This window comes from Artibeus jamaicensis, unplaced genomic scaffold, assembly GCF_021234435.1.
Source record: "Artibeus jamaicensis isolate MK-2021 breed Jamaican fruit bat unplaced genomic scaffold, CSHL_Jam_final contig_354, whole genome shotgun sequence".
NCBI lineage: Eukaryota > Metazoa > Chordata > Mammalia > Chiroptera > Phyllostomidae > Artibeus > Artibeus jamaicensis.
Window position 1 is genome coordinate 46,802,011 of NW_026521803.1, and position 12,453 is coordinate 46,814,463.

General features: G+C 67.1%; 1 protein-coding gene across 10 annotated transcripts in view; it reads left to right on the top strand.

The window, feature by feature from the left end:
• Positions 1-12,453, top strand: part of NFATC1 (nuclear factor of activated T cells 1) — an 82,216-nt gene that overhangs the window by 15,945 nt on the left and 53,818 nt on the right. For 9 of the 10 annotated variants that reach the window (XM_037148070.2, XM_037148073.2, XM_053664186.1 and 6 more), the window contains one exon: positions 7,162-7,321. In XM_037148070.2, coding sequence (XP_037003965.2) covers positions 7,162-7,321 — 160 coding nt within the window. Of the gene's footprint in view, positions 1-7,161; positions 7,322-9,094; positions 9,633-12,453 lie in introns of those variants that run through there. The other variant, XM_053664188.1, reaches the window with a different exon arrangement.

The following is a 12,453-nucleotide window of genomic DNA, read 5'->3' on the forward strand; positions in this document are numbered from 1 at the left end:
GTCGCGTGTGGCGGCACCTGCGGCAGGTTTCAACCTGAAGGAACGGAAGTTTGGGCAGCAGTTGGCCGGTCCGGTCGCACAGACGGGACCGAGTGTCTCACCACTCAGTTCCCCGGGCACCGCGTCTGCTAGGAGTGAGCACCTTCCTCTCCTTCCAGATCAGGGTCGTGGGAAGTCCCAGCTCTGGGGGTGTCGCATCTTTGTCTGCACCCCTCAAAGGTCCCCTCTGTATTTGCCTGGAGAGGGGCAGTCGAGGGAGGAACAGACTTGAGCGGGTTTGGGAAGACGGAGCACCTGACGTGAGAACGTCACCACCAGGAGCCAGGAGCCCCGGCCTGACCGTGTGCGCCCCACCCTCCAGCCCACAGGTGGGGGGGCCGACCCTGGACATCCCTTCCGGGGTATTTTCCCTCCTGGACCCGGGGGAAGTAGCCCCGCAGGTCGCAGGAGGAGGCTCGCTGATTCTGCGGAGGAGCTGTGGGGACTTGCTGGAGTCTGCCCGGCCTGGCAGGGGCAGGCCAGCCTGGAGTCAGAGCCCCGTGTGGGGGGCACTGGGACCGCCTGGCCCAGAGCTGCCCCTCGTGGGGTCCCGGTCACCAGCACCCCCGGCGGGCTCTCTGTGTGCAGGAGCACCTTCAGGGGCAGTCGGCCCCAGTATAGCGCCCCCATGAGGCCCAGAGACGAACCTCGGCCACAGCCAGCCCCAGGGGTAAACTCGTGCCTGGTGGGCAGAGGCCCAGGGCTGCCGCTGGTGCCCGGGACTCGGGAATCGGTGGTGGCCACCTGCGCGGGAGGTTGCAGAGGGCAGAGCTGAGCCTGCTTGCACCTCTCGGCGGCTCACGGCTGGCCCCCTGCGTCTGAAACTTCTTCACTCCTGGAGTTTCCGGTTCCACGGAGTTCACAGCTGACTCTCGGGGGGTGTTTGCCACCCTGGCCTCGAACCTGAGAGCTCAGCCTGACGGCAGGTCACACCTGGGACTGGGAGGGGCCGAGTGGGCGGGGCTGCTGCAGCACCAGCCTCCCGGGGTGCACCGGACCTGGGCCCTCATCCTCCTTCTGTGGTGACCCCGTGAGCCTCTGTTGTTGGGAGGAGGAGGGACCCCAGTACTTCTGCTTCCTGGTCAGGATAAAATGCCCGGAATCTTGGGGGCTTTGCGCTCAGATTTCTAAGTTGTGCTGTGGGAGTCGGAACCACGGCTTCACTGCTCAGAGCGACCCCGACATCAGACCAGGGGCAGCTGTGAGACCCTGGCAGCGCCTGACCGGCCGGCTCACACCCGCCAAGGGGGCGCGGGCGGCGGCACTCTGGCTCATCCACCCCCTGGGCACCTTTGCCTGCGCAGCCCTGACATTTCCCGAACTGCGCAGAGCCCGCCCGGAGGTCGTGTGTCCGAGCGCAGAGTCGCAGGTCCGGGCACTGGCCTCCCTGGGAGCTCCGGGGGGCCCTGCCCGGCCAGGGCTGCGTTGATCCCCGAGGCGACGTGGGGCATCTGCCTGGGGGAGACCGAACTTCAACTGGAGGCCACGGCGGCCGCACTCACGCCGGCCCTCTCAGGCAGCCAGCGGGTCCGGTTGGCCGGTGTTCCTGGCTTCCCGAGCAGAGTGCTTTTATGAACGCCCTGATGCGGTTTGCCGCGTTACCTGTGCTGTCTGGGCGCTGGGCGGACAGACTCAGGTCGGCTTTCAGTCAGGACAGCAACGGGGGTTCCCGCGGGGCCCAGGCTGCTCTGATGCTGCCCTGCCGCGGGTGCGGGGAGGGGGGCGGACCCAGGTCCGAGGAAGGGAAGGGCCGGCCCTCCCGCAGCTGCACTGGCCTGGCAGCAGGAGGGCATGGGCGTCAGGGTGTGTCTCGGCCCAGCGGCCACCTGCAAACTTGGCTCTGCAGGTGCTGGCCCCCCGACCAGGGTGAGGGGCAGGCTCTGGTCAGTGGAGAAGACCTTAGTCGCTGGGGCCATTGGCCACACCCGGGTTGGGAGGCGGTGTCTGGGGCAGCATTCAGGGTTCAGAGTGCAGCAGCTGCCCGACTCCTGGACCACGTTGCTGAAAGGCCAGTGGAGGTGGTCAGCGTAGGTCTCTCCTCCGGGCCCAGGGCACTGCAGATTCAACTGCTCTTCCCGGGGCCTGACGACCCTCCTCCAGCGCTGGGTGACACAGGGCGTGGCCGTGCCCTGGGAGGCCCCGTGCCCGTGGAGATGCCTGGCTTTCTCCCGAGAAGGTGGGTGCCCCACGCGGACCCCTGTCCTCCCGGGCAGTGAGCGGTTACTAGCAGCAGCTCCAGTGGTGGCCAAGGTGTCTCAGGTGGGACTCGGCCCCTGTCACGGGAGGGTCCACGCAGGAACAGCACGGGACCACCCACAGCGCTGCTTCCCGTGGGACCCGCACCCGTGGGCCTCCCTCCCGGCCCCCGATGGACGCGGGTGGGGCAGGCCTCGTGCTGAGAGAAGGCAGCCTCTCCCCGTGCCTGACGCCCCCGGTCGGTGGGCCCGTCTCGGGCAGATGGAGCCCCCGCAGGGGAGCAGCTGGTTGCCCCGACCCTGTGTCTGGGACCCCCGTCGCTGGGAACATCTGAGGTTATCAGACCCGTCTCCTGTCGGTGGGCAGAGCCCTACCTCGAGGGCCTGAGGGGCGCTGAGCTGGGTGGTGCCTGGTGCAGCTCTGCCCACAGGCGTCTTCAGGGGCCCAGGGGCCCGGCTCCAGGCCCGGAGAACTGCGCTGATGACCTTTTTAAAGTTAGAAAAACACACAAAACCCAGCAAGGAACAGGAGGCCTCCGGCTGCCGCCCCGAGGACGAGTAGGAGGTCGGCCCCTTCCCTGTCCCGTGGGCTCGACTCTCTGCCCGCGGGACAAGTTCAGGGCTTGTGGCTTCAGCTGCCGCGGCGATATCGGTGCCCGCGAAGCCCTTCCCGTGTCCTCTGTGTGGCAGAGACACGCGGGCTTCGGCGCGGAGACACTCGCGCTGCCTCACCCCGAGGTTTCTGCCGCCTCAGAACTTCACACCGTGGGCGCCTCCAAGGTTTCCGTCAGCTCAGCGGGCCCGTCCCTGTGAAGATGGGTTTCAGGTGACGTGTGCACAGGGTCTTTCTGGGGACCAGGGCCGGGGAAGGGCGCTGGGACCCGCGGGTGCTGCCTACCTGGTGGCGGGGCCCCCGGACCCGACTGGCTTCCTGCCAGGGGCCGCCGCTCGAAAGGTTCGCCAGGAACAGTTACGCGAGGAATGTTCTCCACTGTGGGGCTTCCAAAAACACGCGTGAACAAAAAGAGAGCTGCGTGTTCTTCTCCCACACGTGGAGCCGTTCCTGCCGTGTGACACCAGGCGTGGCTCGGGGCCCTGGACTGGGGTCGGCTCATCCCAGCCCCACCCTGGCCCCGGTCAGCACGTGGAGAGGGGCGGGCGGCCTGCCGCCTTTGCCCTAAACACTCAGTGTGTCTTCGAAGATGGAGCTCTGTTTTGGAATTGTGGGCCACTCGCTGTCACATTGGACGCCGACAAGTGATTTAAAGTGACCTCTCCGGTCGCCGAGTGAGCCGGCGGTCGTGTGGTGGGGTTCCCTGCCCCTCGGCCGCTGACCCGCACGGTCGTCATGCGGAGGCCTGGCGCTCCCCCCCACGCCCCCCGACTCTGAGGGCTGCCTGTGTGACCTGCTCACCTCCCCACACTCCTGTGTCTTTTCCAGATTGGTGCTGATCGGGGAATCGCTGGGGTTGTGGCTTCGTGTCCCGGAGAGGCGGGGCTGGTGTCTCTCCACGGTCACCGATGAATGGCCTAAAGGTGGTCTTCAGTTTCAAATCGAGGAGCTTGGTTGCACGTCTGGCCTGTGCCCCTCTGCCCTGTGCCCCCGTTTGTCCTGGAATGTCATGAGAGGGGGTCACCGCTGGCCCAGCGGCTCCGAGAGCTGCTGGGATGATGGCTCATGTACCTGAAGCATCACTGTTGACAGGGACTTGTCATCCAGGGGACACCTGCAGGTCTCAGAATTTTTCCTGTGGGTGATGATGGTGTGGCCTGAGCATCCGGGTCCCCTGGGCTGGTGGAGGCGCAGGGGACAGAGCTGGGACGTAGCTGCAGGGACCCTGGAGGTCGGAGTGCGGCAGAGCAGAGCAGGTACCCCGTGAGCTGATCTGCAAACAGCCTCGTGGTGGGGGCTGCGGAGAAACTCTGGCCACTGGTGACGTCTCCAGGCTGCAGGATGGAAGGCTTTTCCTGGCCAGACTCCCGCCCACGGGTGGTCGGCAATGGGGGTGGGCCTGCCGGGCTCCAGGGGACAGCGGGACAGAGGCGTGGCCCCAGGTGGGGGAGCCGGACGGACAGAGGAAAACCCCGAGTTGTTCTGAGATTGGATCTCCGTGCCTGGGTGACTGTGCTGCTGTGAACGGCGTTAGAAAAAGTCCTTCACGTGTTTTCCATGTGAAGAAAACGCAGATGCTGGAAAATGAGAGTGAGCTCTGGGACCCGGTGGCCCAGCTGCCCTGGGAACGGGGCGACTCGAACGGGGGGCGCATCTCTTTCCAGCCGGGGCCTCGCCCACGCGCAGTGTGTGGCTCGCTCACCTCCTGTGGTCACACTGGGGACCCCAGTGAGGAGGGCAGGGCCGGCCAGGTTCCCGGCAAACAGGGCGCCTGAGCCAGGCTGCTGGTGCCCAGAGCGTCGGGGGTCCGGGGACCGTGTGGGGGCACCAGGCACCGAGCACTGACCGGCGGGGCCGCGGAGGCTGCAGGTGACCGGGAGGCGATGACCTGTCAGTGGAACTCGGACTCTGGCAGACGAGGCCCAGCAACAGCATTTAAAATTTTTGTTTTGCAAGAATTTCACATTCACCCTGGCTGGTGTGACTCAGTGGGCTGGGCAGTGGCCTGCAAACCAAAAGGTCATAGGTTCAATTCCCGGTCAGGGCACAGGCCTGGGTTGTGGGTTTCCACACTGGAGGCGGTTATGGATTTTCTCTCTTCCACTTTCTTTCCCCTTCTCTCTAAGACCAATAAGCATGTCCTCCAGTGAGGATTTAAAAAAAACAAAGGAATTCCAGGCTGACAGAAGGCGGCAGGGAGCCCTGATAACCACCCTGCCGGCTCCTGGGCCGGTGCGGGGAGGACACAGGTGCCGAGGACGCCTGCGTCCCGGCTGCTCCGAGAACCTGCCCGTCGCCCTCATTTAACGCACGAGAAGGCGCAGCGGGGGTTCGGGAGAAACCCGTGGGAGTCCCCGGAGCCGCCCGGGGCCGGTTGGGAGCAGGCTGCCCGTGGGGGCTGGCGGGGACCGGCGGGGGCAGCCGTCCGGCCGCAGTCCTTCCCGTGGCCCTGCCGGGGCCACTGCCTGTGTGGAGCAGGGCCTTCCGGGCCCTGACGGTACGGGGACCCCTCGGGTCCTCCGTGTGTGGGGACCCTGTGCTGTTTTACAAGTGGCCCTTCACGTGAGTCTCACAAGACCACGTCCCCTGCTGGTGACATCGTCCGGTGTTGTGTCACGGCCGGCTGTCACGGCCCGGGGGGCCGTGACCACTGTTCACGGGGGCGGACTCTCTGAGGCCTGTGACGGTCGCTCCCGAGACCCCACAAGGGGGCTGCCTGCTGGGTGGGGCCGGGCCCCCGGCAGCACAGGAAGTCGGACGCGTGGAATCCAGAGGTTTCCAGGGGTGTCCCGTGGGTGCCGTGGACATATTTAGTCACGCTGATCGTTCACGCGTGACAGGCGTTCACGCGTGACAGGCGTTCACGCTTCACGTCACTGAGTCACGAGCCGCCACTGCCCTGAGGCCTCCTGGGGGACGGCGCTGGTCCCGGGCAGCCCTCGGGCCCCAGCTGTGTGTCAGCCGGTCCCTGGGTGGCCGGCAAAGCCCTGGGGGTGAGGACGCTGTGACTCTGTCCAAGGAAATGACCAGAAAGGCAGCCAGGGCGGGTCCTGGTCACGCAGGTCTCGGAGACGGACCTCCGCCGTGAGCCCAGCCGGGGGTCCTGGTCAGCCATCGAGTCAGCCGGTGAGAGGCTGTGGGTGGAGCTTCCCCCGCCCCCGGCAACGTGTCCAGGCGCCCAGACGGGCAGATTCGAGGTGCGTGGGGTGCAGATGCCGTCGTCGCCTCGGTCTGTACGGCTCAGCGACGCTCACGTGCAGACTGACCACCTGCAGTGAGCACGACTCTTGAAAACTCAGGTTCAGTTGCAGCTGAGTTGGAAGCCCGACACTGTCCATCTGGACACTGTTTGAAGCTGGACGGTCACACGCGGAACAGTGACAGGCAGGACCGTCCGTCTGGAGGGGGGCAGAGTGGGTGCTGGGTGGAGGCCTGTCCCGGCCCCCCCCTCCACTGTGGGAGCCGTCCTGCATCCCTCAGTCTCAAGTCACTGCTGGGAGCTCCAGGCCGATGTCCGTCCATCCGTCCGTCTGTTTATGGGGGTTCGGTTGGCGTCCGAGGTTTCTGGCTGCACCTACAGGCCGACTGCAGGCGTGGCCTCCTCTTGACGCCGCCAGGCTGGGGGCAGACGCAGGCCCTGGGGGGGGCGGGGCTCGCCTGCAGGGGCCAGGCCTGGGCCGACGTAGCCGTTCGGGGTCAGGACCCCGAAGTACCTTTTGTAGGCGCATCGGGACCCTCGGGGCCCCAAGGACCTGGCCCCACGTGGCTGGGCCTCAGTCTTCCTCCCTGGGGAACAGGGCTGCTCATGTCCCATCCAGTGCCACGGGCTCCAAGGACACGCATCCCACTGTCCACTTCCACTGGCCGGTGCCCAAGCTTGCCAGTCACCCCTGGGTGACATTAAGTAACAAACAAGCTCACAGACCAGTCTTGTGGGCTCCACGGTGATTTATTTCCCTGGTGACAGGTCTCCCCTTTGTCTGAGCGAGTCAGGGGATTTGGGGGCTGGGCTTCAGGGTCTCAGACCAGGGCGTGCCTGTGACCCGTGGAGGTTCGGTCAGTCAGACAGGCCTGTGGTGACGGAAGGACAGCGTGGTGAGGCCACCGCGGGAAACGTCTCCATCTTATTCAGGAGGCTGGCGGCACAGACAGGCCAGGCCGGGGCCCCTTGCCGTGACCGGATAAGTGCCTTGCGTCTGGAAGGGGACCTCGGTGATGGGAAGTGCAAGCCTGAGCTGGCGAAGGCGGGTTGGGACCCCGAGTGCGGGGCCGGGCGCCGCCTGCTCCCGCCTAACGCTGTGCTGTCTCTTGCAGCCCAACTCTCCCCGCCCTCGACTGGCAGCTGCCGTCGCGCTCGGGACCCTACGAGCTGAGGATGGAGGTGCAGCCCAAGTCCCACCACCGAGCCCACTACGAGACCGAGGGCAGCCGGGGCGCCGTGAAGGCGTCGGCGGGGGGCCACCCCAGCGTGCAGGTACCGGCATGCGCACCGGCCGCGTCTGAGCCCGGCAGCTTCCTTCCCTTCATTTCAGTTAAACTGCTGTCTCCCGACGGCCGAGCTCGCACTCTGTGTGCCCAGCTCTCTCCCCGGCCGCTGCGGTGCTGGGGCGGGGGCGCCCGGCGGTGGGGGGGGAGCTCTGGTGTCTGCAGCTTTCCGGTCGGCTGCCCTCACCGCACCCGAGACTTGTGTTAAAATGGGAACGTCTCTCCGTGAAACTCTGCTTCGGGGAGGCCGGCAGTGCCCGGACGCCGGGCCGCGGCGGGAGGACTGAGCAGATGCTGTTGCTGACAGGTGTCCGTTCCACTGGGGCGGCGGGGGGCCGGCTGTGACCGGTAGTGTGTGAGGGGCGGGCTGCGGAGCGTCCTCATGCAGACGGACACCGTCCCCAGCCCCGTGTCCTCCTGAGCAGTTGTGTTTGGCTCGGGACACACGGGGAGGAGACGAGACCTGTGGAGACGCCCGGGCTGCCCACTGTGAGGACCCGGGTTGCGGCCGGGCATCGTCTGCACTTCGTCATAGAAGAGAAAACTTAAATGCAAACTTGAAATTAAAAATGTTTATTGTGAGGACCCTTCTGGTAACAAACCTGCAGAGAGAGGTTGGTCGGACCCAGGGGGCAGCTCCGGCCCGCCCCCCGCCCACTGCAGGCCCCCCCATCGGGGTCCACGACCACCCCTGCCGCACGCTTGCTCAGAGCTGCCCCAGCCCCGCCACTGGGGACCCAGGATCCAGCGGACGCGCCCTCTGTCCTTCTGGCCTTGGCCCCTGAAGTGTTTGTCCTGAGGGTCCTCGGCGAACGGGGTGCGGGCCGAGGCCTGCAGGCCATAGCCCTCAGCTGCTCTGACCGCACGGCGGCCCGGAGCCGGCACAGGTCTCCCGGCCCGAGGCTGCCGCGCTGCCCGAAGCTCACGTCGCCTTCCCGGCGGTGCCTTCGGTTCGGGCATGTTGAGCAGTCGGTCGCAAGGACCGCATCTCCCCCCTGGAAAGCCTTGGGCCCTCTCAGGCGTGGCTCTCCAGGCTCGTCCCCGGACTGGCCTTGCCAGCCTCACCGGGAAACTGTGAGAAGCGCAGTCCCTGGTCCCCGAGCTGCCGAGCGAGTCCCAGCCCCGGGTGTGCCTGCGGTCCTGGCTGAGCGAGGACCTGCTGCGAGGGGCCCGGCGCAGGGCAGTGGCGTGTTCTGGCGGTCGGGGGGGTGGGCGGCCTGAGGGAGGGGCTGTGGACGGTGTGGCCGGGCGGGTGCGGGTGGGGGTGTGGGTGCCGTGGCAGCTGGGCGTCCCCCACACCTCACGGCTCCTCGGGGGTCTGTAGGTGGAGCCGGAGTCCCGCCAGGCACCTTGACGGGCTCCACGGGGCGGGCGACCTCTCCCATCCCAGGCCTGTCTCCTGGCTCCGCCCCCCGGGACTCACGCCTCTCCTAACCAGCTGTGAGTGCCCCCAGGTCCCTGATGTGACTGGTGACAGGCACGTTTTCCTCCAGTCGCTGCCTGACCCACCGCCCGGCCCTGCGCTCGGGGAGCTGCGCGTGAGGCCCGTGCTGTTCCACGGCGGGAACGGAGGGCTTGGGGGTGGGGTGGCGTGGAGCCAGCCATCAGGTGCCAAAGGAAGCTGCTGGGAGGGAGGCGCTCAGCCCCCTTGGGACCGTCGGTGGCCTTTGTGGCCGTGTGCTCGCTGACGAAACCTCCTCAGTCCGCCGCTCAGCTGGGCACAGCAGCCAGTGACACTTTAAGTTGCTGCCTTCCTGGGGGGAGCAAGGCACGAAGACGCCCGCGTCTGGCTGAGCTTTGCCTTCCTGGCCACGGTTTCCGTGGAACGAGAGCGCGTGGCTGCCGAGTGGGGGGACGTGGCAGCCGCACGGCAGCAGAGGGGGGAACGAACCGCCCGGCGGTCAGGTCGACGCCTGCAGGTGACGGCGGGGGGTCCCGGCCCGAGACGCAGGCGAACACCCGGGACGCAGATCCAGGGCCCCCCGTGGCTGAGCCTCCGCACGGCAGCCGAGGACCGTCCCACGCGGGGGACGCACGGAAGGCGGGTCTGCCTCCGCCCGGCCGTGTCCCGGGCCGTGAGTTCAGTGCCCGGGCAGGCGTCTCAGGGCCCGACCCCTTCTGGAGGGAACCGGAAACGCATCCTCAGGAGTCGCTCCTCTCAGGTGGCAGCAAAGCGGGAGGAGCTGGTCCTGCGCTTCGACAGAATGAGCCCTGCCCTCAGCTTCGTCCCCCCGTGGAAAACATCAGGCCGTCCGTCGGTCGGCAGTCACCCCCTGAGCGTTTCCGACCCCCGTGGCCAGGTGAGCTCACGGCCGCGCAGGCTCCAGACAGCAGCCGGAGAGAGGGAGTGTGGAGGGTGTCTCCTCCCGTGGTCGGTGGACGGCATCGGACGGAGACAGGATTTGTGCACAGTCGTGAAACAAGTGAACACAGCAGGCTCAGTCCACGGTCGTGACAGTGCGGTGACCGCTGGTTCCAGTCCCTCAGAAGCCGCTGCGTTGCCGTGCCTCTGCCGCGGCGAGGCCGCGGTTCTCCTCAGACCCCTGTCCCCAGGGAGCTCGAAGAGTCACCCACGAACCCGGGAACTTGTGCCGCTTAACGCGGGCTGTCCTCTGGGCACACTGTCCTCTGGGCACACTGTCCTCTGGGCACACGCAGCGGTTCCGACTTCCTTCCGCGATTCCAAGAGCCCGCCCGAGCTCGCCTGCAGGAGAAGACACCCAGGTGCCGAGCTCGGGGACGCGGCCCTTTCTCCAGCCCAGCGTCGGTCGGCCGGGCTGGCGTCTGGGAGCATCCGGGACCCTTCCCAGACTCTCGGGGTCACCACCGGTCCTGGGGGGGCTTTCTGGGATGTCTGGGGGTGCTCGCCTCCATCCCCCACCCATGCGCAGAGCCACCTGGCCCACCTCCGGTGCCCAGTGGGGACAGCGGGCTGGGCCTGGGCCCCCAGAGGGGGTTTGGGGGGAGGGGCGGTTTCCGTCCCCAGGGAGACGAAGGCCGCCTGGGCCTCTTCCAGCACTTTTACTGACAAACCAGAGAACCGTGTCCCTAGGGCCCCAGGGTCCCCTGCCACCCCCTCCTGCAGACCAGAGGGCCGAGGTCCAGGAGGCCGACAGGGTCACCGGGTGCCCACTGCTCACACCTGTCTTCTCTGCGTCCCCAGTGCCCCGTCCCCGTCACCCTCCTCCGCTGCCTCTGTCCCCAGAGTGCCACTCCCGAGTGCACAGGTGGGTGGGACTCTAGGAGCCTGTCTGGCGTGTCCCGTGTCCCTGCCTTGTGGTCTCTGACCCAGGGGTCAAAGGGTTAAGCTCTGTTTACCACGTCACCAAAGTAACTTTCTGATAGCATCTCGCCCGTCACACGGGAGGCCGGCGTGTGAATAATTAATAGGTCACAGAAGCACGAGACAGGGCCCAGGCCCCGTCGGTTCCTGAACAGCATGTTGGTCTGCGTTCTGGTTGGTGACCCTGGTCCGACCATGGAAGGTGACCCTCGCCCCCGAAGGCACCAGCCCACCAGCAGGAAGGGCGGACTCTCTGTCCCCGTGGAGCAGGACAGATATGTTTCTGTCACACAAGACTTGGGGGAGCCGAAGCCACAGAGCAACCACAGCAGGAACGGCTTGCGCTCTGTCCGGCGGTGGAGGCCGGCCTCCGGCGTCGGGCTGTCACCGCCTCCAGTTGGCGGAGGGCCTTCCCTGGGCTCGGAGGGGCGGCTGCAGACGCGGCCGTTCCACTCCCTGTCCCGTCTGTCTGCACTCGAACGCAGATGCTAACCTGGGACCCAGGGTTTTCTCAAAAGCCAGAGAAGGGCATTGTTACTGGAGTGAATTACGGTTTGACGGCAAACCGCAGCCCCATCTTGGAGCCTGGCCCCCGAGACCCGGGGCACTGCAGGTCTGCTCAGGGCCCTGCTCAGAGCTAAGGCCGCACCGTGACCTGAAACACGGCTCTGACCCCAACCGGCCCCGCCGGCCCCAGCCCGTGCTCCGCGGGCCGGCGCAGGGCACCGACTGGTTTTCGTGGGTGGGCCTCGGCCGCCGGGCATCCGCCCCCTGCCCTTTCACGACTCCCAGGTCGCCCGGCCGCCTTCTTTGCTGCTGCTCTGTGTGTGCGGGAGAGGCTCTGGGTGGGGGCCACGTCCTCTCCTGAGCTGCTGGTCCGTGACTGCCCCTGAGTGGTGTGGGCTGGGGGTGCCGGAGGGCCCGCTGACCCGCACCCCGGTCGGGTGGGAGACACCACACGCCAGCGGCTGGCCACGGTCTCCCCTGTCCCCCAGGACACGGGTCTGCACACAGACCTTGCTGTGTCAGCACACACAACCAGCTGTGCGGTGGCCATCCAGTGTGCCGGGTGCCAGGAGGGGGCCACCGATGGCGTTGCCCTGTGGGGTCCCTGGGGCCCCGTGCCTGCTTCGGCTTTGGGGCCAGCCCTGCCGACTCTCCTTTGGGTCACGAAGGGCCAGCCTGGCTTCCAGAAGGCCCCTCGGTCCACCCCGTGCACCCGGGAATGACCTGCTGGCCCTTCAACTGTGGCAGGTGAACCTGTGCTTAAATGCAACTCCCCCACCGTCTCGCCGGACAGGGACTCCGGGGGCTGAGGAGGAGGGGGCTTCGGAGCACAGTGGCCGAGTGAGGGGACCGCATGCGCCTTGCCTGCCAGCGACTGCCCCAGCCGCGCAGTGCAGCCTCCGCCCACGCATGGCTGTCTCCCCTGAGCGTGAGCCAGGCCGGTGGAGGCTTGGCGCGGTGACCTGTGAGGGGGGCCGGCCCTGCAGCAGGGCCCCTGTGCCTGGTGTCCGGTCTGGTCCCAGTGCCAGGGGCCGTCCCGCCAGTGGGAGACCTGTGCCTTCTCCGACCCTGGTGACTTCCAGGGGCCTCAGGGACGGCAGTGGCGTCCGAGGGAGCACAAGGCGCCAGCGCTTGCCTGGGGAGTCAGGGCGTGTCCTGGTTCACAGACGGGCCACTGTGCCCATTGACACGCAGCCGGCCACCCTGCTGGGGCCCTAACCACACTGCTCACTGCACCGGTGCCCACACAGCACACACCGCCTCTGAGTTCACTGTCTGAGTGGGGTTTTCCCCATGGAGTTGCTCTGGGCGTCAGTGAGGGACGCAGAGGT